General features: G+C 37.8%; 1 protein-coding gene across 1 annotated transcript; it reads left to right on the top strand.

Annotated features, from left to right (window-relative positions):
- The first annotated feature begins 21,336 nt into the window (after positions 1 to 21,336).
- Positions 21,337 to 25,134, top strand: LOC117298645. The gene is made up of 3 exons (XM_033781963.1): positions 21,337 to 21,369; positions 22,750 to 23,673; positions 24,892 to 25,134. The coding sequence occupies exons 1-3, from the start codon at positions 21,337 to 21,339 to the stop codon at positions 25,132 to 25,134; spliced, it is 1,200 nt and encodes a 399-aa protein (XP_033637854.1).
- The last annotated feature ends 39 nt before the right edge of the window (positions 25,135 to 25,173 follow it).

Raw genomic sequence — 25,173 nt, 5'->3', positions numbered from 1 at the left:
GAATACTTCACACACCATGCTCCATAAGGCATTACCACTCAATGTTTAGAATACTTCACACACCATGCTCCATAAGGCATTATCACTCAATGTTTAGAATACTTCACACACCCTGCTCCATAAGGCATTATCACTCAATGTTTAGAATACTTCACCATGCTCCATAAGGCATTATCACTCAATGTTTAGAATACTTCACACACCATGCTCCATAAGGCATTACCACTCAATGTTTAGAATACTTCACACACCATGCTCCATAAGGCATTATCATGCAATGTTTAGAATACTTCACACACCATGCTCCATAAGGCATTATCACTCAATGTTAGAATACTTCACACACCATGCTCCATAAGGCATTATCATTTATTGTTTACAATACTTCACACACCATGCTCCATAAGGCATTATCATTTATTGTTTAAAATACTTCACACACCATGCTCCATAAGGCATTATCATATATTGTTTAGAATACTTCACACACCATTCTCCATTAGCCATTAAGCTTACTTATGGTATTGTATTGTTCTCCTTATCAAATTATAGGAAGATTCTCCAGAGGATGACAGAGATGGATTGAGTGCTGCTCATATCAGCAATGACAAAGGTTAGTGAGCTGCCTCGTTCAGAAAATATTTTAAAAGTTCAATGATGACAAAAAGTTAGTATTCGTCTTTCTTTGTCTATTTTTTATTTCTAAAATATTGTTTAAACCTATTTGTATATGTATCTTAACACAATTGAAGCTACATATGACTGATCACAATGTTTTTTTTATAATTATTATTTTTTTTTTTTTTATAGGCCGGGGTGTCACTGCTACCAAACACTTCACAAAAGGAGAATTTCTTTTGAATTACTCCGGAGAATTACTAGAGAGAGCTGCAGCTGAGGCAAGACACTCAAAGTACACATTTGAAAATGGATCGTTTATGTACTTTTTCAATCACATGGGGAGAAGATTGTGGTATGTAGAGCTTGGCTTTTTGAGGTTTTAAGTTACTTATTAAAGAATCTTCTTATACAAACAATGGGCTTCTGATCCTCTACTTGTGGTCTTTATTTCTGTATGCTACACCCTTTGTTCACTTTAATTATTGATTCTGCATAGTTGCCACGATTATGATGCTTTATTTACACTGTTCTCTATAGAGTTCCTGCAGCTGATGTTTCATCTGTCCTCATGATCCTGAGGATTATATAAACAATTGGCATTTTTGCTTAATTGTAACCCTAACAATAATTTGTATATATTTGTTATTTTGTATTTTTCAGTATTGATGCGACCAAGGATGATGGTGGACTGGGGAGACTAGTTAATGACAATCACAAGCACCCTAATTGCATTATGAAGAAGTGCATTTTCGCTGAACGACCATTTCTTTGTCTGTTTGCTGCAAAGAACATAAAGGCAGGTGATGAACTTACATATGACTACGGGGATATTTCAGTACCTTGGAGGAAAGCACATGCTCAACAGACTGATTCTTGTTCAGAAAATTGTGAACATGCCAGCCAAGAAATTGCCACTGTCAGCTCGATAACTGATGATGTTCAGCCTGCAGAAATTAACCCACCATGTAAAGGTAACACAGAGATACATGTACATGTAGAACAATTGCCTGAAAACAGTGATCAGAACGTGACGCCTAATTGTATTGAACTGCTTGAGAATGACCAAATTGATGAAACGGCTACCTCGTCATCACCAAACTTCCAGCCTACAGTCAATGTAGAGAACAGTTCTGTTCTATGTGCTGATACAAATAAAGTACAGTCAAATGAGTGCATGGACATCTTGGAATCCATTTGTCAAGGATGTATTTATACTGACTATTCTTCTTCAGAGAAGGAAATGAAGTGTTTTCCATCTGCCCAAAACATATCAGGTGGTCCATCCACAGTAGATGAAGCTGCAGAAGATGAGATGCATGAAGCTGATTCTGCGGTTGGCACGTTTTATGTTTCATGTTCTGCTCAACAAAATTATTCTTGTTCAGAAAGTTGTGAACAAGCTTGCCAAGAAAATGCCACTGTCAGCTTGACAACTAATGATGTTCAGCCTCAAAACAATGATAAGATCGTGACGCCTAATTGTATTGAACTGCTGGAGAATGATCAACTTGATGAAACAGCTACCTCGTCATCACCAAACTTCCAGCTTACAGTCAATGTAGAGAACAGTCTGGTTCTATGTGCTGATACAAATAAAGTACAGTCAATTGAGTGCATGGACATCTCGGCCGTTTGCCAAGGGCGCAATGTCGACGATTCTTCTCCAGAAAAGGAAATGAAGTGTTTTCCATCTGCACAAAACATATCAGGTGGTCCATCCACAGTAGATGAAGCTGCAGAAGATGAGATGCATGAAGCTGATCCTGATTTTGATTCAGACTTTGTTCCAGAAACAGATTCAAATGACTCTGATGACTCGGGGGACTATTCAGATGAACTGGAAGTGTCTCAAGCAGGATGTGACCGCCATAATGACAGCTACAGCTCAGACTGCAGAGTAGGAAAAGATCGTAGTAAAAAAAAGCATTTACCTGGTGACGATGAATGTTCAGCTTCTGGCATCCACATCCAACACTACAGCAAAAAGGAAACAACTTCTGGTGCTTTCATCCGTTCTTACAACAAGGTTAATGCCTGTTTGTATTGTGAGAAAATGATCACTGTGATGATTGGTAGGCATTACCAAAGACAACACCCTGAAGAAACTGCAGTCGCCAAAATAATTGTCTTGAAACCAGGGTCAAGGGAAAGAAAAAAAGAATTTGACTTGCTCAGACATAAAGGTAATTTTTACCATAACGAGAAGGTTCGACAGACTGGTAATGGACAGATAATACTGCTACGCAGACCAACAGATAAGTATTACATGGCAGAAGATTATGGTCCTTGTCCCCAATGTTTGGGTTATGTAGCAATGGATGACTTGTGGAGACACACAAAGTATCGTTGCATTTCAAGAGAATTGTATTCTGACACAACCGTTGATGGGATAGCATCTCGGAAAAGAGGGCTTCAGATGGAAAGTGAAGTTTTGATGGGAAACCTGAAAGATGCAAACAGGCATGTGAAAAACATTGTCCTTCCAAATATGAAAAGAGACAATGTGTTTAGCATCCTAAAGAATGATCCTCTAATAATTGAGTTGGGGAGTCAGGTGTTAAAAAACCAACCAGAACGACAGAGATTGTCGTCTCAGAAAATGAGAGCTGCAGCCAGAATTCTTGAAGAGTTGAGACAAATTGACCATGAAGGGGGAATGAGCATGAGTGACTTCATCAAACCAAACAAGTTTGATATGATCATACAAGCAGTTGAGACAGTTGCTGGACAGAACACTGCTGAAGATGAGTTACAGTATCCATCAGTTGCAATCAAGGCAGGTCATGACATAGCCTGGTTGGCACGTATAAAGAGAGGGAAGGCTATACGGAGCCAAGACAGTAAAGCTGAAGAAGAGGCCAACAAGTTTCTACAATTGCACACCTCAGAGTGGGGCATCAAAGTTTCTCATAGTGCAAGGGGTGCACTCAATACTCGCCGCAGCAATAAACCTGTCACCCTACCAAAGACGAGTGACTTACAGAAGTTATCAAGACACATTACCTCTGAGCTCAACAAATGCACGGAGCTATGCGACTCTACCCGTCAGACAGATTTCACCATGTATAAACGCCTACAAAAACTTACCTTAGTGCGTCTCCTTTTGTTCAATAAACGGAGACCAGTAGAGGTCGCAAAGATAACTGTTGAGATAATCTCCAATCGTCCAAACTGGAAAAATGCAAAAGTAGATGAACTGATGGATCAAATGACATCGCTGGAGAGAAAGTTGAGTACAAGTCATGGCCTGGTGCAGGTCATAGGCAAGCGGGGTCGCACAGTCCCTCTGATCATTCCACCAGATTGCTTAAAGGCCCTGGACCACATCATTAGTTTGAGACATAATTTCATTCCTGCTACAAACAAATATATATTTGCACGAAATACACCATCTACTTACATGCAAGGAGGACAAGTGCTTACTGAGATCATACGTGAAGTGACTCTGGAATCTCCTGAAGATATTCGGTGCACAAAGATGAGAAAGTACACTGCCACCATAGCACAAGTCTTAAGTTTGCAGCCCCACGAATTGGAGTGGATAGCAGGTCACTTAGGCCACAATGTGAACATTCATAAGGATTTTTATAGAGTCCAGGAGTCTACCATTGAGCTATGCAAAGTGGCCAAGCTTTTGATGGCGATTGATTCTGGAGAGGTGGGCACATGGTCTGGGAAAACTCTAAGTGAGATTGATATAGCAGGTAAGAGTGTTTTTTTATGAGGGATATGTGCGGAGGTTTTTGTAAAGTTTAATACTCGTATGATATTACTGCTTGTTATATTTATGAGTCTAAATTTTCTTGATAATCGTCATTTTATATTTATCTATAACTGGATGTGCCTGTAGTATTTTGATATTTGTGTTATTCAGCTAACAAAAAGATATTTCACCCAAGGTGGCTGTGGCTGTTGTTTTTGCTGTTCCTGATGGTTGTGCTGTTATGTGGACACCCTATTCTTCATCACATACTGTGAATATGATGATCAAGCTGCACCAGCAGCCATCTTCTGTATTTGTTATACCTAAGATACAGGTATTTTAAGATGTGAGAAGATACAAGATTTTCAATTGAAAGCATATTGTTATTTTACAGATATCAATTTGGATGTAGAAACTGAAGATGACGATGAAGACCTTAGTCAAGGTATATATTTTTACATGATTATTGTCACAATATGCAAACATTATATGCTTTGTTCAAATATTATCAAGCAGCAAGTTTTAAAATTTGTTAAATCTGAAACTCCTTTTTGGAGAGGTGTATTTGAAAAGAACCAGTTGGTTTGCTCTCTAATGTTACAGAGTTCAGTTCTGAATTATTGTATTATGTTTAAATATTTAACTAAAAGTTTAATGTACATGTACATGTATATAGATAAAAAATAAGGTGTTGTGGCCACTGATGATAACGGTCTAGTTTTCTCCTGTTTTCACAAAAGTGTGTCAAAGAAATGTCGACACTGTTTTCCCTGCTAGCCTTCCAATAATGTGAAAGTGTAAGTGTATTGTAAGTGAAAAATAACTCCTACTTTGTATTCCTTAACAATGTAATAGAGGAGGATGAAGCTCTCTCCGTGGATGCTCAGTTTAGCACAAGCCCCAGCACCAGCAACGAAAACAGACGAAGCAGCAGCTCCACCACTAGCAGTAGACCACGCAAACATAGTAGACCCAAAACCAGTTCACGCCACCAAGCAGGTATGATTATTTTTATGATAAAGTAACAACTTTTGGTTTCACATCATATTATAATGACCTCATCCATGTGGACCTGTGAAGAAAACAGGTGACTATTGTATTATGTTTGATTATTTAACTAAAAGTTTAACGTACATGTATATCAATAAAAAATAAGGTGTTGTGGCCACTGATGATAACGGTCTAGTTTTCTCCTTTCTCACAAAAGTGTGTCAAAAAAATTTCCACACTATTTTCCCTGCTAGCCTTCCAATAATGTGAAAGTGTAAGTGTATTGTAAGTGAAAAATAACTCCTACTTTGTATTCCTTAACCATGTAATAGAGGAGGATCAAGCTCTCTCCGTGGATGCTCAGTTTAGCACAAGCCCCAGCACCAGCAACGAAAACAGACGAAGCAGCAGCTCCACCACTAGCAGTAGACCACGCAAACATAGTAGACCCAAAACCAGTTCACGCCACCAAGCAGGTATGATTATTTTTATGATAAAGTAACAACTTTTGGTTTCACATCATATTATAATAACCTCATCCATGTGGACCTGTGAAGAAAACAGGCGACTATTGTTCCATAATCAATACAAGAGATTTTTTTTTTCAGGAACACCCTCAAAATTTACTCCTAGCACTGAAATACTCCCAACAGCAATAAGACGGCTTTAGAAATCAATGATTTTTTTCATACCCACCACAACTCAGTAGAGCATTACAACGCAGTTTTTATACTGCGTTACTATGTAAGTTTCAGATTCCCCTTTGCCCACTATTTTTCTTGATTTTACAAGTTACATGTACAAAGAATTTTTAAGCGTCACAACAACTTTTTTTCAACATTCCTGAAGATTGCAATTCAGGTTATTCAATTAATGACTGGCTTTGTGATCTCACCCTGGAAATATATTACATAAACTAAATAGTTTCTAAAACTAAAAGCACATGTCCATAATATACTTACATTTGTCGAGTGTACAATGATTGCAGTAGTATTGCCATGCACGTGTCACCTTTGGGCAAAATTAAGTGTCCGTGTTGATGATTGATGATTGCATGGCGTCTTATCAAGCATGAGTGAGTCCTTTTAAAGCCACTATACCTTACAGTTTTGGTAAAACTAAAACGGCATGCCTGTACTTTGCTATTGGCAACATGCATATTAAAGCAAGGAAAATTTGAGCTTAATCTGTCATTTTAGCTACAAGTGTACAGTGCAAAAACCGACAATGTATTTTCATTTTTGTATTACAAAACTCATTATTTTACTAATCTTTTTACAAATTCTTTTAATAAGACTAGCATTTCAGTATTCTCTCATGACCATCTGCACATATGTCAGTTTTGAGTAAATCTGTGAACATTTACACTTGTTTATCTCATAAAAACTGTAAAGAGGCTTTAAGATTCAATGTTATATAAACACAGTTTTGGTAAGATCAACAAATATAAATGTTCATAGATTTATTACTGTTTTTTAATCCGAGTGACTTTTTAATCTGATTAAGAATTTTTTTACAGGGAAAAAAGGTTCATAGACATCTGAAGAAACAGAAGCAGTCTGGAAAAACATGAAAGATTCCATTATACATGAACAAGTACCAGGGAAGCAGTCGTGTGAAATGTGCATAGCAGCCAACCCGGTATTAAGCAAGAAAACATGGAAATGTGTCAAGTTTAAGGTTTACAACATAATTCAGACAACTCAAAGAAGAAAGGGAAAAAAATAGTAAACATAGTAACTCGTTTCAAGAAGATAAAGTAGCTTTATTATAATTAGCAGCATTCACATAATTTTTGTAAGTCAGGTAAAAAGTACACTTGATGAGAATCAACACTACTAAAGAGTATGTTATGCACTGTACCAGATCTGTCCTGGTAAAAGGTTTCTCAGCGAAACACCAAACATTTAGGAAATGTGAATAGCTTGCTTTAATTTGCCACTACTAAGTATTTCAGATCAGTTCTGCACCCATTTAAATGTAAAAGATGATTTACTTCAATTCTTCACAAAATTATCAAACAATATGATTCAAGAGTCCCTAATTGCCCTTGAAAAGCTTATTGATTCCAATCTTGGTAATTTTTTTACTCTGAATATTATTTGCTTGGTAAAAAGAAGTGTTTCTGGACTATCAATGATGATTCAATTTAATCCCAGGAGGATATATGATATTATTTTAGTTCATTTTAAACGGGTTAAACAGGTGTTTCTTGTCATAGTAGGATTATATTTGTTGCTGCCAAAAGGAATGTTTCTTGCTCTTGAAAATGCTTCCCCCCCCCCCAATCTCAGTTGTACTAATTTTTGTTACAAATTGAGTTAGTCAAGAGTATCTTACACTATTATGATTAAAGAATTAGATTTGAATTGAACTATGATTTGATTTGTTGGTGCCAAAAGGAATGTTTCTTGTTCTTTGAAATGTGTAAATATTTTTATTATTTGTTTTAATCCCAGTGGGATTTATGAAACTTTTTTTTCTATGAATTTAGTAAGTCAAAGGATTCTAACCCTAGTAGAATTTATGGATTTTATTTGTTGATGCCCATCCCAAATGACGCTTTATTGTTCTTGAAAATGTTTTCTCAATCCCAGGGGGAGTCAAGGAATGAGTTTTGATGTTAATTAATAGTCAGTCAAGGGAGTCTTGCCTTTGTAGGATTTTATTTGTTGGTGCCCAAATGAATGTATCTTGTTCTTGAGTAATGATTTTTCTTTTCAATCCCAGGTGGATATTATGAAACTGTTTTTATTTTTTCTATGAATTTAGTCAGTCAAGTAGGTCTTGCCTTAGTAGGATTGAAGGATTTTATTTGTTGGTGCCCAAATGAATGTGTCTTGTTCTTGAGTAATGATTTTTCTTTTCAATCCCAGGTGGATATTATGAAACTGATTTTATTCTTTCTATGAATTTAGTCAGTCAAGTAGGTCTTGCCTTAGTAGGATCGAAGGATTTTATTTGTTGGTGCCCAAATGAATGTATCTTGTTCTTGAGTAATGATTTTTCTTTTCAATCCCAGGTGGATACTATGAAACTGTTTTTATTCTTTCTACGAATTTAGTCAGTCAGGTAGTTCTTGCCTTAGTAGGATTGAAGGATTTTATTTGTTGGTGCCCAAATGAATGTATCTTGTTTTTGAGTAATGATTTTTGTTTTCAATCCCAGGTGGATATTATGAAACTGTTTTTTATTCTTTCTATGAATTTAGTCAGTCAAGTACTTCTTGCCTTAGTAGGATTGAAGGAATTTATTTGTTGATGCCCAAATGAATGTATCTTGTTCTTGAGTAATGATTTTTTTTTTCAATAATCTCAGGTGGATATTTTGAAACTATTTTTATTCTTTTTATAAATTTAGTCAGTCAAGGGATTCTCGCCTCAGTAGAATTTAAGGATTTTATTTGTTTCATGTTCTTGAATTTTGTATTTCTTTTTTCAATCCCAGGAGGATTTATCAAACTGTTTTTAAATTTTTTTTTTATTTATTCAGTAAAGGGATTCTTTTTTTGTATTCTTCTTTCTTTTCTATGAATTTAGTCAGTCAAGTAATTCTTGCCTTAGTAGGATTGAAGGATTTTATTTGTGAATGTATCTTGTTCTTGAGTAATGATTTTTGTTTTCAATCCCAGGTGGATATTATGAAACTGTTTTTATTCTTTCTATGAGTTTAGTCAGTCAAGTAATTCTTGCCTTAGTAGGATTGAAGGATTTTATTTGTTGGTGCCCAAATGAATGTATCTTGTTCTTGAGTAATGATTTTTGTTTTTAATCCCAGGTGGATTTTTGAAACTGTTTTTATTCTTTTTATAAATTTAGTCAGTCAAGGGAGTCTTGCCTTTGTATGATTTTATTATTTTACTTAATCCCAGGAGGATATGTTAACATTTTTTTCTATGAATTTGGTCAGTCAAGGGATTCTTGCACTGATAAGATTGTTGGATTTTATTAGATGGTGCCCAAAGGAATATTTCTTGTTCTTGAACAATTTGTTTAAGATTTGTTATCAATCCCAGTGGTATTTATGAAACTGTTTGTTTTTCATATGAATTAAGTCAGTCAAGGGGTTCTTTGCCTATTAGGATTTATGGATTTTATTTATTGGTGCCCAAACGAATGCTTCTTTTTCCGGAAATGATTGGTTTTCCAATCCCAGGGGGATTTATGAAACTTGTTTTTGCTATGAGTTGAGTCAAGTAAGGGTTTCTTGCCCTAGTAGGATTTTGTTAGTGTCAAAGGAATGTTCCTTGTTCTTAAAAGAAGTTTTTTCGCAATCCAATGAGGATTTATTACATTGAATGTTTGCTGTGAATAGGAGGAAAGTATTATTTTCTTGCCCTGAGATTGAAAGATTTGATACACATTTTTTCCAGTCCCCTGCTTTTTTGCTGTTAATTGGGTCAAACTAGAGTTTTTAATGCCCAAGTAGGATTTTAAGATTATACCTGTTGGTGTTAATGAAAATGTTCTTGCCATTAATAACAAATGTTATATTCAGTTTTAAGTTGCGAGAATAAAATAAATGTTCTACAAAATACATGTGTTCTTCTTAGCTCTTTATTGTACAATATTGCATTGAATCATGAAGGAAGAGTGTCTCCACAAGGTTTTGCAAAATTATTCCCCATGACACCAATTGTTTCTATAAGCTGTACATTGATTGGTCATCTTGTTCAATATGCAAATTAACCTTGTCTCCACAAGGGTGGTCTCATAAGGATAGTCTGGAACTCGCGGAATGTATCCACAAGGCATGTCTCCACGAGGTATTGTATTTGAGTATGGGTGGGTATGTTGTGTGACTTTTCAACTGAGACGGGAAACGGTGAACTCAATAGACTATGAGAAGACGTTACTGAATATCATACCCTTCAAACAGTGTTAGAATATTTCGTGATCCATCTTTAACATTGGCCGCAGTCCAGACGTTTTGACACGGGGTCCTGTCCACCCTATTTAGAGTCAGACAATATTCAAGCTCAGTATGCTTAAACCGCTCATGCGGTACATCATCTACTTTACGCGTTGTTGGTTACATGAGACATGAGGTAAGCTTTACAACCTTTGTCTTGAAATTTAATCTATTGCAAAATTGCTCACAGTGAATCACCGGGATGTTCTCAGCTTTAACCCCGACCATCTAGTTGTGGTACAAGATGAAGCGTTTTTTAGTTGATCCCAATTGCTCTAGGGGAAGTTCGTACAAATAACTCTTTCATTTTCCTAAATTTAAAAAGGGGGAATTCATGCGTGTTATGTTATCGATTACCATGTAATGATGTTCTGTTTCATTTCCTCCACAGGAACTGTCACTAGCGATTTGAGTTCGAGTTAATATACAATGGCGTCACATTTGGGTGAGGCCGTGGTTTATCCCCCGGTCAAAACGGCAGCAAAAAAGATCGAAACGGCTGCAAAAAGAGGGGTAAGTTAAATTCAATTAGATTCGAAGTAATTTCGGAATTTCTCACGATTGCGTGATTTATAATAAAGCCATCTACAATTCTTTTTTTAGCATTAAGTTGGCCGATAATGAGAAGAAATTATTTAAAAAAATGATTAAGCTTCAACTTCGCAGAGCCTTCCTGACAAAATCCTAGCCCATATTTCACTGAAATCAAGTTGCCAGAGGGGCTTGGATTCAATACAATGGGGGTTCAGGAAAACAGTGGATAATCAGGAATTTACATGCATTAGAAACACTTTCGATCAAAATTGTCGGTACTTTTGTAATCGTTCGATTGCCCTGTGTGCGTTCCATACTTTACGATTGCTCATCCGGGGAAAGTCCCCGAGCACGAAGCTTCATGAAAAATTGTGACAAACAAGTGAGTAATAAAGGTCAAATGTTCGTACAACCTCGTTCCAGTGATCGATCCCTGTGTGCAGCCTGTGCTTATTAGCTGTTCCGACCTACCGTCGGAACAGGTATTGTTTTCGTCGAGATTTTTATTATTTGTATTATTTTATTTTATCACAGCATGCAAAAGAAAGATCTCATTTTCCTTTGTGCCGGTAACTCCTCGAGCCGGGCTACGTCCCGTAGCCTTAGATCTCAAGGGTCTTTCTCAGGATCCTCGCTGTTCCCAAAAGCGCTGCCTTCTGTAACAGATCTACCCTCACATTTGTCCCTATTTCATCTAGATGTTTCCCCAGTGCTTTGGGAATGGTGCCAAGTGCTCCAACCACCACGGGGACTACTTTTACCTTTACCTGCCAAATCTTACGAAGTTCCCTGGCCAGGTCCTGGTACTTCTCGATCTTTTCCATCTCCTTCGAAGCTACCCTTATATCACCTGGCACAGCTATGTCAATGAGATGACACATCTTCTTCGTCTTATCTAATAGCACAACATCCGGACGCCTATGCTGTATAACATGATCGGTCTGAATGTTAAAGTCCCATAGGATCTTGACCTGGTCGGTCTCTACAACTTTCTCCGGAACATGGTCGTACCATTTCGCAAGCACTTGACACCATACTTCTTACACAGATCCCAGTGAATCACCTTGGCCAGCTTGTCATGTCTTCCTTTGTACTCCGTCTGGGCCATCTTACTGCATTCGCTAACAATATGAAATACAGTCTCCTCTGCTTTATTGCACATTCTACACATAGGAGAGACGTTTGCTTTCTCTATCCTTGCCTTCATTACATTTGTTCTTAGAGACTGGTCTTGCGCCGCAGTAATCAAGCCCTCTGTTTCCTTCTTTAGTTCTCCACTCTTTAACCAATTCCATGACTTGCTGCTGGCCACTTCCTCAGTACACCTCAAGAACCGGCCATGAAGTGGTTTGTTCCTCCAATCTTGATGTCTTTCCTCCTTCCTTTCCCTCTTGTACTCATTCGGCCCAACTTCGTCTGCCCTCGTGTACCTTTGTGCAACTTTCAACAAGCTCTCCTCGGTCCTTCTGACATGACAATGCAAGCTTCTGCGCTCGATGTTAACACTGTCCGCCACGCTAAGCAACCCCCTTCCACCCTCTGACCTCGGAAGATAGAGTCTACTAACATTTGACCGCGGGTGTAGCATGCCATGCATGGTCATTAGTTTTCTTGTCCTCCTGTCAGTGACATCTAGATCTTCCTTAGTCCACTCGACAATACCCGCACTGTACCTCATCAAAGACACGGCCCATGTGTTAATCGCCTTAATCATGTTCCCCCCGTTTAGTTTAGACTTCAAACATTTTTTTACACGCCTGATGTATTCTGCCTTATTTTTATTATTATTATTATTATTATTATTATTATTATTATTATTATTATTATTATTATTATTATTATTATTATTATTATTATTATTATTATTATTATTATTATTATTATTATTATTATTATTATTATTATTATTATTATTATTATTATTAGCTGTTCCGACGTAGTGGTCGGAACAGCTACTGAAATCGTCAAGATTTTTATTTGTTATTATTATTATTTGTATCCGTCAAAAGTCCATAGGTTTAACCAGGGCATTTTGTTAAAGCCAAAAATCATACTTGGCTTAGTATAAAAGAGTCAGACCCTATATCATATTAAAGCTTAGGTCTTGAAGTTGCAGTGAAAAGTAATTTGCATAAATTAAATAATTAATTAACTGAGTTATAACGACATGAATATTTAATTAGCCAATCTTTAGACTGCCATATCTCACAAACTATACGTCCGATCGCAATTTTTTTTTCAATTTTGTACGTCATGTATTGCACGTTTTGTGTCTGTGCACAAACACAATGGCTCTTCAAATGTCAACATTTAAATGGTCAAAACCTTAATAACTTCAAAAAATTTTATCTGTTTGTTTCCTAAATTTGATATTTTGTGTTGAAAAATATATTGATTCTAAAAATAATGGTTTCTGTCCATTAAAACCAATCAAGGGACGTCTATCATTAATGAATAAATTAAAATATTGGCGTCATGGGTACAACGTAGTACTTCTGGATGTAGTCACTAAACTGGGTACAGGCACGTTTGTGTGGCTGTGCACACTTTCTCTACAGGTGTTTGCAATACTCTATGGACCTGTTTGGCTTGAGGACTTACTTGAGGGAAGTCTACGACGCTGTCCTGATGTTGGCATCCTTGTATTTTTTTTTTCTAACCGCGTTCTGGACATACTCCATTTGATTTGTACACAACCAATAGGCATACATTGGAATCCTACGATGGTTCAGGGTTTTCGTTAACACGAATGTATGTTCTAATAGGGTTTTTGTAAAAGGCATTGGATTGGGGTAAGTTACTTACCATCGTGTACCTTTTGAAGTTTGTTAGTACGAAAAACACACGCTTAAAACTGTGACGTCATCACGTGATAATTTATGGTAATTAGAAGCTTTAATGAGTTTTTCTTTGCAGCACTATATCTCAAAAAGTGAACGACCGAATTCAAAGTTTTTTTTCAGTAATAGGCTCCTTAGGCCACCGCTGTTCAGAGCTCTACATCGAGTGCCAAATAGTTTTGCGCATGAGCGAGATTTTCAGAAAGTCCAACATTAGATGAATTATTCATAGCGGTGACCCCATCGCTGTTTTGTGCATGTTTCTATGACTTTAAAACCGAGACCGAATGACGTCAACGATGAGTTTTGTTAAGACTGTTGTGAGTAAAGTTGAATTTCCCTGGGCTGATATTAAAACAATGATTGTTGTAGAGGAAAATTATTATTTTATCAAATTATTCCGTTTATATAGCAGCAAACCCTCTGGAATTATCAAAATCCGTGGGATTCCACCGACGTTTTTCCGACGCGGCCTACATGTTTCACATACAAACTAAACAAACGCATACAATGCACAATGTTTATTACAATGTGCACACGTCACAAAAAGCGCAATTGCCCAATGCTTGTGTACATTACTCTTGATAAAAATGCTTCACCAGAACGTCGTCATGTGTTACAAAAATAAACAGGGAATTGTTTTCAAAGGGTTTGCTTTCTCAATTTTGAGTGGAAAACATTAGTTGTTATATACTTCTTACGTGTGAGGTCTATTTCGACCCCATTTTGACCTCTTCTTCCGGGTCAACCGGAAGTAGGACCATTTGTCAAGAACTACACAACACATTTTCAAACTTTTTCAGTTATAGACTCCTTAGGCATTAAATAATATTAACTTTGAAAACAATGACCCCCTTGTTGACCTTTCTTCCGGGTCAACTGGAAGTGGGACCTTATTTCAAGAACTACACAACCGATTTTCAATTTTGTTTTCGTTATTAACTCCTTTCTTTGACATTGAACATTCGCATTGGCTAGCCGTGACCCCATTTTGACCTTTACTTCCGGGTCAACCGGAAGTGGGACCATATCTTAAGAACCACACGACCGATTTTCAATCTTTTTCAGTTTTAGACTTCTTAGGCATCAAAAATAAAATTAGAACAACCGTGACCCCAATTTGACCTTTACTTCCGGGTCAACCGGAAGTGGGACCATATCTTAAGAACCACACAACCGATTTTCAACTTTGTTACTCTTATAGACTCCTCAGGCATTTAAAATAAACTTTGTAAAACCGTGACCCCCAGTTGACCTCTTCTTCCGGGTCAACCGGAAGTGGGACCATATCTCAAGCACTACACAACCGACTTTCAAATCTTTTTTTTTCAGTTACAGACTCCTTGGTCATTTTAGCACTTAATCCAAGCAAAATAACACGGAACAGCTTTGTGTTTGTTCACAAACACCTAATGTCTAGTTATTGTTATTATTCTTTGTTTCCGCCAAAACCCCTAGCATTTGTACACACTCTTTATTTAAGTCTATTCTCCTAGACCATAAGTTCAAAAGAGTGAAATCATATACCAAATTGAAGCTTAGAACATAAGCTTTACTCTAAATGTAAACAAAATTAAAAATCTTAATTAGTTAGCCACGTAATCTTCATTTGAACATAACTGGATGCAGTCGCTTCCATGTTATTGTTAAATATTCTCTTTGGTAAATGCCATACAGTATGTACCTATCATGAGTTGTGACTTCTTGAGATGAGTCTACACGTTTAAATATAACTGGATGCAGTCACTTTCATGTTATTGTTAAACATTCTCTATGGTAAATGCCACACAGTATGTAACTATCATGAGTTGTGACTTCTTGAGAGAAAGTCTACTCATTCTGTTTTCCTACTATCGTTCAGAACCCATAACGATCTAACCGAGTTCCGGGCCCATATACTTTGCACGCGACAAAGTACGAAGTTTTAGGGATTTCGTTCAAACGAATGTGCGTAATTGAATAGGGGTTTTTGACGACGACGACACACCATCGTGTCCACAGATTTACACTAAACTTAAACAGTTTGAAGATAATGATAGTTGAAAGCTTCCCTTAAAATATTACTTGCTGTGGTGTTGTAGTTTTTGAGAAATTAGTGAAAAAACTGTCAGCGTATGACTGGGACCGAGTTGGTTTGGGACCGAGTTGACCGGGTTCGTTTCAGGCGACGAGCGTGGACGACGAAAATAGAACGCCTGGGATTTGGACTCATTTACGGGTGAAGTCACCTTGTTTGCGCCGGGGACCATTTGCCTAAACTAATTCAAGTATTTCACTTTCTTTTCGGAAATTATACCATGACATACACAACTCTTTGGCAGGAATACAAAAGCAGCGATTTTATTATGCTGACGTTTCTCTTGTGGTTGAGTGGGTCATTTGTATAGAGCTGCTTATAAAAAATAGGGAAAACATTTTGCTTTATAAAAATGCAGAAATTGAGCAGAATACCTGGATTCACGACTTGTACAAAATGAGGAATGGTATTTGCTGTGTTTAGCTGTTTTTTTGTGTTTTAAAAGCTATATGTAGTTTGGTCTGGTCCTGTGCTAATGACTTTTTAAAGGAAGAAACGCCGTGCTTACGTAATCAGGGAATTGTGCTTACGCTAAGCGTAATAATCAGCTTAGAAGGGAATGTGTTCTTGAGCGTCACAATTCGCAAAAAAAAAATTTATTACAGTTGATTAATTGTGCTCAATTCCTGTGAAACTGTCACAACAAAAACAGTGACTTAAAAATTTGATTTGCATTCACAGGACAACCGTGCTTTATAACTAGTTGTGCAAAAGTAGGCCGGGGCGACTAGTGTGCTTAAGTGTTAAAGTCGCGACTACAAATTGTTACACCCGTCGTAAGCCAGAAGGTTTACTCCGTGGTGCACATTAATTTGAAGAATTCTGTATTGAAAAGGATGAAAACGGAAAACACAGTAAGTAGGGCTTCACGGTTTTAATTGTCTAGTGCACTCACTGAGCATCACATCCAATATCTTTTTGAAACTTCACAACAATTACTTGAACATTAAAATAGAACATGTTAAAATTACGTCAAATCTCTGCTTGAAATATCCATCCTAGTGTTCTTTGCATTAAGCAAAACTCCACTTTGTGTCAATAAACACGTATCACTAGGCTCAAACTTGATAATAATTAAAACACTGGCTAGACCTGTACACTCTGAACTTACTCCATACGTGAAGTAATCGTAGTATTTTAGCCCAATAATCAAAACCAAGTACCACATTAGCTCAAAAGGATCAATAAACACCTACTGTGACCTTACTAGACCACCGTTAAAGTCTTCAGTCTGGTGTACATATATACACAAAACAATTTGGCTATTTTAATAAACCAGCAAGGATTAGTCACTTCCTAAAACTTGGACTTGCCTCTACTAAATAAAACTAAGCATGTTTTAAACCATCAAGGCTTTCCACACTATCTTGGCTAAATATTCTACCAGTGACCAAGGCCTCAAGAGTTTAAAACTAACGACCTTTAATTTAATCTTCCATTCTCCACTGAGAGTCTAGAGTTATTGTTCCCTCATACTCTGTTCCTTGTGTACACATGTATATTTACATGTAGCATACATAATAAACTGTCCTGTGCAGTGCTTAAACTGAACTCATAAAAGATTAGAAAATGCTCTTGTTTTTCCTCTAGAAATAAGCATTTTTGGAACAGTCATAAAACACTTTTCTCAGTATCAATAATTTCCATGGAATGTAAGCTATCAGAAACTCAAGTTAATTTATAAAATCACACAGAGGAAAATGGACTAAAATCTGAACTAATTTTACACACTTTGGAACTTCTCATGTTTTAGACAACTTTTGGTTACATGTAAAATTCTACACACACACATGTAATAGTTAATGGATGGTGAAAGTGAAAGTTATGGCAAAGTTTGAGGGCATAAATCTTTTCTATCACTTAGTTAAAAACAATAAAAAATACTACCATAGCAATCTACATTTTATTAACTTGTTAAATTATGAAAGGGAAAATCTAGATATCTGTATTGAAAAGGATGAAAACGGAAAACACAGTAAGTAGGGCTTCACGGTTTTAATTGTCTGGTACACTGAGCATCACATCCAATATGACATGGGATGGCGTGGCATGGCTGCATGCTGTGTGTGTGGTGCACATGGTGATCCCATAATACTTACTAACTGGGGTTATTTCCAGGCTTCTGATTGGTTAAAAGTATGGCTGTTGAAACAAAGGGGTGCTGTCAAGCAGCTGTTGAATAATATTAGAGGGGGCATAATAGTTGAACATTTAGGGGAGGGGCATAATGAAAATTTCGGGGGGGGGCATTTTAGGCATGAGGCCTCTACACTCGCCCCTTGAAAATTAAATGTTGTCCCCAACATTTCTGAATTCTTCAAATTTCAACAAAACGTTAATAGCATTGTGCCAAAATTTGTGAAACTTTTTTAGGTATCACACTTTAAATTCAATCACCGTTTTTGTATCATTGGGAAAAACCCAAAAAAGTTTAACTGGGACTAGTGTTCAGTCATTTGGTTTAGTTTATCCTCATTGTTTGCTGAGGGTATGACGCTGTCGGATACCATGATTGCCATGGTTGAGCATGCATCGGGTGCCAAGGCATCATGATAGGGTTGATCCATGGAGAAGGAGACGGAGGCCACATCATCTGCGTCGGTCCCTGTGGTGCGATGATGGCCACGGTGCGGATGGGTGTTGGTAGGGATGTGAACTTCCAGCGGACATCGCGTTAACTCCTTCTGGGTTGTGCTGTGGTTGGCCCAACTGGTCATAAGCCAAACGCTGTGGGGGTTGTCTGTCTCTCTGGGGGTAAAATGGGGCATCTTCATAAAGACTCTGTGCAATGGCTTCAATGGGGGCAGTGGCAGGGGGCGGGGCTTCAGCGACTGGTTGAACCGGCGCCTCCTGTTGGTTGGGCTGACTGGCCGGCATTGGGGGAGGGGCTTGATGGTGAACATCTGGGACTTGGTCAACAACATCATGAGCTACCACTGGGATGGAGCGGTGGCTGCCTCGGGGTTGATAACTGGGTCATCCGGGTCGTCTTGGGCATTAACTAGTTCAGGGATGGGCTCAGCTACCACGGGACTTGAAACATTATCCGCGGTATTCTCCTCCTCCTGGTCATTAGCTGGGATGAAAACTGCAGCTTCGTGGTCCAATAATGGAGTAGTTACTGTCTGGGGCGTGGTCTCAAGGAGGGTTGACGGAGAGTCGGTATGTGAAGAAGATACTCGTCATCCGAACTGTCACTGCTTCCTTTTTCAACATTGTGTACTGTTCTCCTCCTTGTATGGGGTATTGATATAGTGGTGGGGACATCCTGTGTTCCATCGGTATTTCACTTATGAGGTCGCTACAGGGCAACAACAGGTTTCTGTGAAGAGTCCGATGTCTTCCTTTCCCACTCTCTGGGCATAGCTGATACACAGGGGAGTCGTCACCCAGCGGTTTCACAACAGTGTGGACTTCTTTCTCCCAGTAAGCTCGGAGCTTGCCTGGCCTTCCAGTTTCATTTAGGTTGCGTATTTTAACTCTGTCACCTGGCTGAAAGACTGTGCTATGGGCTTTCTTGTCGTACTGTTGTTTTCCTTGAGCTGATGATTTGTTTGCGTTTCTCCTCGCTGTCTCATACGCCTCTTCCATTTGTTTTCTCCATCGGTGACTAAACTCTTGATGGTTCTTTGGGGGCTCCTGCTTCCCTGTCAGGCCAAAGACCAGATCAATTGGAAGACGAGGCGGGCGTCCGTACAGAAGATAGAAAGGAGAGAATCCAGTGGCATCTGAGCGAGTGCAATTGTATGCATGCACCACTTTGCACAGGGATTCTTTCCAACGAGACTTCTCTTTCTCCGGTAGAGTTTGCAGCATCCCAAGAAGTGTCCGATTGAATATTTCAACTTGACCGTTTCCCTGTGGGTAGTATGGGGTGGTTCGTGAAGGAGTGATGCCTGATAGATGTTGTAGTTGTCGGAATAGTTGGTTCTCAAACTCCCTCCCTTGGTCATGATGTAGTTTATGGGGAAATCAAAGTCAAATGTTAGTTTTATTTTAATACATTTGTTAAACGTTTTAACTGAACTTTTTGAGGTAAACATTTCAACTGAACATTTGACTAGTAATAACATCTCCTCTAGTATACAGACCACTCATATTACATACCGCCCTCTAGTGACAGTAAAAACTATTTAATGGAAGACAACAATAGCAAATTTGTAAACGCTTTTTGTTTCAGCCTATTCTCCTAAACCATAACTTGAAAAGAGTTATATCATATATCAAATTAAATTAAAGACTAGGGCCTAAGCTTAATTCCTCATGTAATTTTGTTTTTAAATTCTTGATTAATTAACCATGTGACCCTCATTTGCATATTTAATTGGGTTACCTTTGTAACACCATATCTCAAGAAATACCGGGCCGATTTTTAACCTGTTTTTAAACTGAACATTTGACTAGAAAAAAGGAGATGTTGATAGTAAGACCACTCATCTTACATACCGCCCTCTATTGACCAGTAAAAATATTGAATGGAAGAAAACCAAAGCATAGTTTGTAAACGTTTTTTGTTTAAGCCTTATCTCCCAAACCATAATACGAAAGAGTGCGTTTATTATACCAAATTGAAGCTTTACTAAAAATGTGGTTTTTTTATTCTTAATTAGTTAACCACGTGACCCTCATTTGCATATTTAATTGGAAAATCTTTGTAGCACAATATCTCATGAAGTAGAGGGCCGATTCTTACCCTGTTTGTAGTTAAAGACTCCTTGGGGATTGGAGATTAATTTGGAAAAACCGTGACCTCAAGTTGACCTCTACTTCCGGGTCAACCGGAAGTGGGACCATGTCTCAAGTACTATACAACCGATTTTCAAACCTTTAGTTTTAGACCCCTTAGGCATTAAAAATAAACTTTGAAAAACCGTGATCTAAAGTTGACCTCTACTTCCGGGTCAACCGGAAGTGGGACCATATCTCAAGTACTATACAACCGATTTTCAAATATTTTTCAGTTTTAGACCCCTTAGGCGTTAAAATAAACTTTGAAACACCGTGACCCCAGGTTGACCCCTACTTCCTGGTCAAGGTTGACCTCTACTTCCGGGTCAACCGGAAGTGGGACCATCTCAACAACTACACAACCGATTATCAAAAAATTTTCAGTTATAGACTCCTTGGGCATTCAAGATTAGTTTGAAACAACTTTAACCCCATGTTGACCTTTACTTCCGGGTCATTACAGATTAGTCTTTGGTAGCTGTGAGCCCATGTTGACCTTTACTTACGGGTCAACCGGGAAGTGTGACCTTATATCAAGAGCTAAAAACTTTTTTGAAACTTTTTTTTCAGTCATAGCAATGAAGCACATAATCCAAGCAAAACAACACGGAACAGCTTCGTGTCTGTTCACAAACACGTAATGTCTAGTTTTATTCGTCCTCGTTCATTTGGCCGCTGTTGCGGGTGATGATGTGGTATTGAAAAGAAAGGAAAAAAGTCACCACGCAGCTTGTGATGCAACATTGCTGAGTAAACAGTGCTTTATACACCGTAATGGTAAAACCTAAATTATGATCAAGGTTTTGATAAATTTGCTTTATTTAGTCTTAAGAATTAATCTACACAGTCTATTTAGTATTTTATTTAAGGCATTCAATGAACTTAAAATTGTTGGCTCATATTTTCTTGATTTTTCTCAATATTTTAATACCATGTTGACCATGATCTTGTTCTGTTCAATTTCAGTAAGTATTAACCAATAAGCATAGGTTGCTTAATATTGGGGTTGTTCTATAACCCCCTCGACCCCCACGACCCACGACCCACGACCCCCTTTTTCTGTACACCGAATTTGCCACAGTTCACAACATCAGCCAATCATGCACTGACTACCATGCCTCGCACATCACAACGAACAGCGTACGAGACAGACCATACACACGTAGTATGCACGAAGCAAACTGCGCGTGATTGGCTGCTGGATCGGGCCTGTGGCAATTGTGATGTACAGATTTTAAAAAACGCGGCATTTCCACTAGCCTTGTTCAAGGCAGTCGAATTATTCACTCCGAAAAAAAAACCCTTTTGAAACCCCTTTTGTAAATCTACGCCCGAATGTGAAAGTACTTAAAGCTGGTTTATACGCGGACGCACGATGGTCGCAAAGGCGCTAGATAAACGTGTGACGCAGTTAAAAGAGGAAGCCGACGCCTAAACGACCAATGAAAAGGCTTTTCACCCCGCGCGACCAAAACAAGCGTCTGCGTTAGTTTCGTGATCGGCGGAGATGGGCACAAATTCTTAATTTTTACCAAGTGACCTGACCTAAGGTCAAGTTTAAATATCGGTTTTTCTTCGTTATTATGTTGACTTTATTTTTACTTTTATATATGTTGTTAATAAGTATTACATTTTTAACAACATTTGTCATTTTTATGGTCATAAACTATATTAAACTAAAGTAATGGACGAAACAAAATCTCCCCAACGTTAAACTCCATAAGGTTGGGACCACAATGGTCCCGGAAGTTCAAATCCGCGCGAGACTTGCACAGTCTATTGGGACATTCTTCGAACACGGGGAGGACGTCGAGGGGTCGTGGGTCGTGGGGGTCGAGGTTTTTTTTTAGAACAACCCTTAATATTGGTATCGGGAACCGAGTTACAAGTGGTTTACTGCTATGGTAAAGTTTCCAACCTAATCAAACTACTATAGAGTGTTGAGGTCCTGATGTGACATTCTTATCAATAATGACATTTCCTTTAGTTTTAATTCCTGCAATTTATTCGCCAAGAGCATTGTGACTTATACCACAGATTTTTATTTGCATTTGGAACAAAACATATTATTTGGTTTCACCCTTTATATCGATGTGTGTTTATTAGCACTGTATACTCGGTACTTTCTCAGAGTTCGGTGAAAAAAATCACTGGCATATTACTCGGGTTGTTTTTCGAACCCACGCCCTTTGCCAATCTAGAGCAGATGTTTTACAGGTGCAAGGTCGCGTGACACGCCCATGAATTAACACTTTTTAACACACCCACGTGACGCGCTCTCCATCAATAGGAATAGCGAAACTGTCTGAGGTATTTATGAAATGCTCTTTCTATGTTACTTACAGGTTAGGTTTCTCCTCCACACTGGATTGATTCAGCCTAATCGTGTTGATGTTTGCTTTAATAACCAAAGAAGTTTACAACTGAAAGGAGAGTTATCAACACCAAATATTTGGTGTAGCAGTGTTATCCCTCCAGGTCAAGACCGTTATTACTACAAACTCTACCTAGATGCTAGTAACCCTGCAGTGTTTGAGAATACTGAATGGTTTAAGCAGCTTCCTTACACTCACGTTCACCATGACATTCTGTTATCAAATCTTCCCTCTTCGTACTCATTGGGCTTTATGTACCATCTACAAGACATTTACGCAAGCACAGAAGAAAGGTCCTCATGCCACATAACGATAGCTGAACTAAATCATCTTATGCATCCATATCACGGAAACAAAATCTCAAAAAGTCTTCGCGAATGTTTCCCAAAGCACAAAGAGGAATTAAAAACTACTGCCTTGTTAAAGTGGATAAATTATTCCATTCAGAATGTGACATCAACCAGTCAGCTGACTGTTTTGTCTATTCTTGTTGCTCACTTACACTCTGATATTGAGATAGTCAAAGCTATGGAAGAAGCTGAACTTCGGAAACTCATAGGAAGTATTCACAAATTTGAGAAATCCCATGTAGATTTTTGGGATGGCAATAAGTTGAAACAACTGGTTGCTGATGCTCTAAAGAAACTCAAGGAACACCATTGGCTCTATGTTGTTCTTTACTGCTACCCTATCTTTGATAGATCATCTGTAATGCAGTTTAAAACAAAGGCACCTGACAAGTCTCCGTCTCTGCAGTGCATTTCAGATGTTCTTCTTCCTCGTTTGAACAAGATTAGCTGTGTTCAGGACAAAACAACGATCATTGAGGATATAAATGCATTCGTAAAAAAAAATCTGCGCGACAAAACAAGTACCTCAACTGAGAAACATCAGGTTAGTTGCTTATTAATGTTATAGCTGTGTTAATAAAGCAGTAAAAAGTAAAACTTTTTGTTGAAAATAATGAGCAAATAAAAAGAATAATCATCGTGAAAAAAAAAATGAAATCAACAGTTGACTGTTGGTTGACATGTTTAAATAAAGCAGTAAAAGTAAAACTTATGTAAATCCTTGTTAAAATGATCATTCTGAAAAAGAAAAAAAAAATCAACCCAAGGTCCATCTGTTAAGAGTGACTGCAAAATAAGCTGTAACAAAGTGACAATACTTTCGCTCCCGCCAAACTTCCAGCCACTCATTTGCAAGACCAATCCTTATTAAACACAGTAGACACTATTGGTAATTACTCAAAATAATTATTAGCATAAAACCTTACTTGGTACGAGTAATGGGGAGAGGTTGGTAGTATAAAACATTGTGAGAAACGGCTCTCTTTGAAGTGGAGTAGTTTTGGAGAAAGAAGTAATTTACGAATTTCGAGACCTCAGATTTCGAGACCTCAGATTTAGAATTTGAGGTCCCAAAATCAAGCATCTGGAACCACACAACTCCGTGTGACAAGGGTGTTTTTTCTTTCATTACTTTCTTGCAACTTCGATGATCGATTGAGCTCAAATTTTCCCAGATTTGTTATTTTCTGCATATGTTGAGACACACCAAGTGAGGAGACTGGTCTTTGACAATTACCAAAAGTGTCCATGTCTGTAATCAAGCCAAAGCAAATTAATTATGTAAGCTATACTCTTATTGGTTGTTGAATATCCTACACTTTTATACATAACCCCCCCCCCCCCCCCACACACACACACAAGCACAACACCCAAGCCATGGGGAAAAACTTAGACTGGAAAACAAGTCTCACATTGACTCATGCGAGCTAACAGCACCAACAGGGAGCAATACGCCGAATATAAATAATTTCAGCTCTTTCTCGATAAAATGAAATACTCTGTAAAAAGTTGTTTGGCTTCTTAAATCCATTATCAGATAAAGAAAATCAAACCATCATATTTGAAAACTAAATTATCTATCAAAAAGGACTTTGTAAATACACTGTGTTGTTTTTTCAAGAAGGAAAACCATCTCTTCACATAAACTAAAAAAACTTTGAAAATAACATTGTGTTTGCATTATAATCTGTCTTTTCTTCTTTAAAATCTTATTAAAAATTATTTACAAAAATGGAATCATTCTTAAATTATCCTCATTCAGACGGAAGATCATCCAAAGGATGTTTCGTCAAGCGGTGATGCTAAAGATCTTGAGATAACCGATGTAGAGCCTCCACATGCAGAAGCTGACTCAACTAGTCAAGACGAAGGGACATCTGAGCTTCAGAAGTCAATCTTAGAGCACAGTGATCGATGGGTAACTTTTAGTTTTTTATATTCACAAAATACTGAGAGAGAAAAAGGATCTTTTTCATTGTTGACAAACGATGAAACAATCAAATAGGATGTACGCACGCAGAAAAGGATCACCGAGCTGTCTTAT

Source organism: Asterias rubens, chromosome 13, assembly GCF_902459465.1.
Source record: "Asterias rubens chromosome 13, eAstRub1.3, whole genome shotgun sequence".
Lineage (NCBI taxonomy): Eukaryota > Metazoa > Echinodermata > Asteroidea > Forcipulatida > Asteriidae > Asterias > Asterias rubens.
This window is presented reverse-complemented; position numbering and strand designations above follow the sequence as displayed.

Bases quoted from the DNA above. Each gene is read 5' to 3' on its own strand.
- LOC117298645 (XM_033781963.1), top strand. From the start codon at position 21,337: ATGTTGACCATGATCTTGTTCTGTTCAATTTCA. The intron at 21,370-22,749 runs GTAAGTATTAAC...TGTTACTTACAG, and splicing joins TCTTGTTCTGTTCAATTTCA to GTTAGGTTTCTCCTCCACAC. The intron at 23,674-24,891 runs GTTAGTTGCTTA...ATCCTCATTCAG, and splicing joins CCTCAACTGAGAAACATCAG to ACGGAAGATCATCCAAAGGA.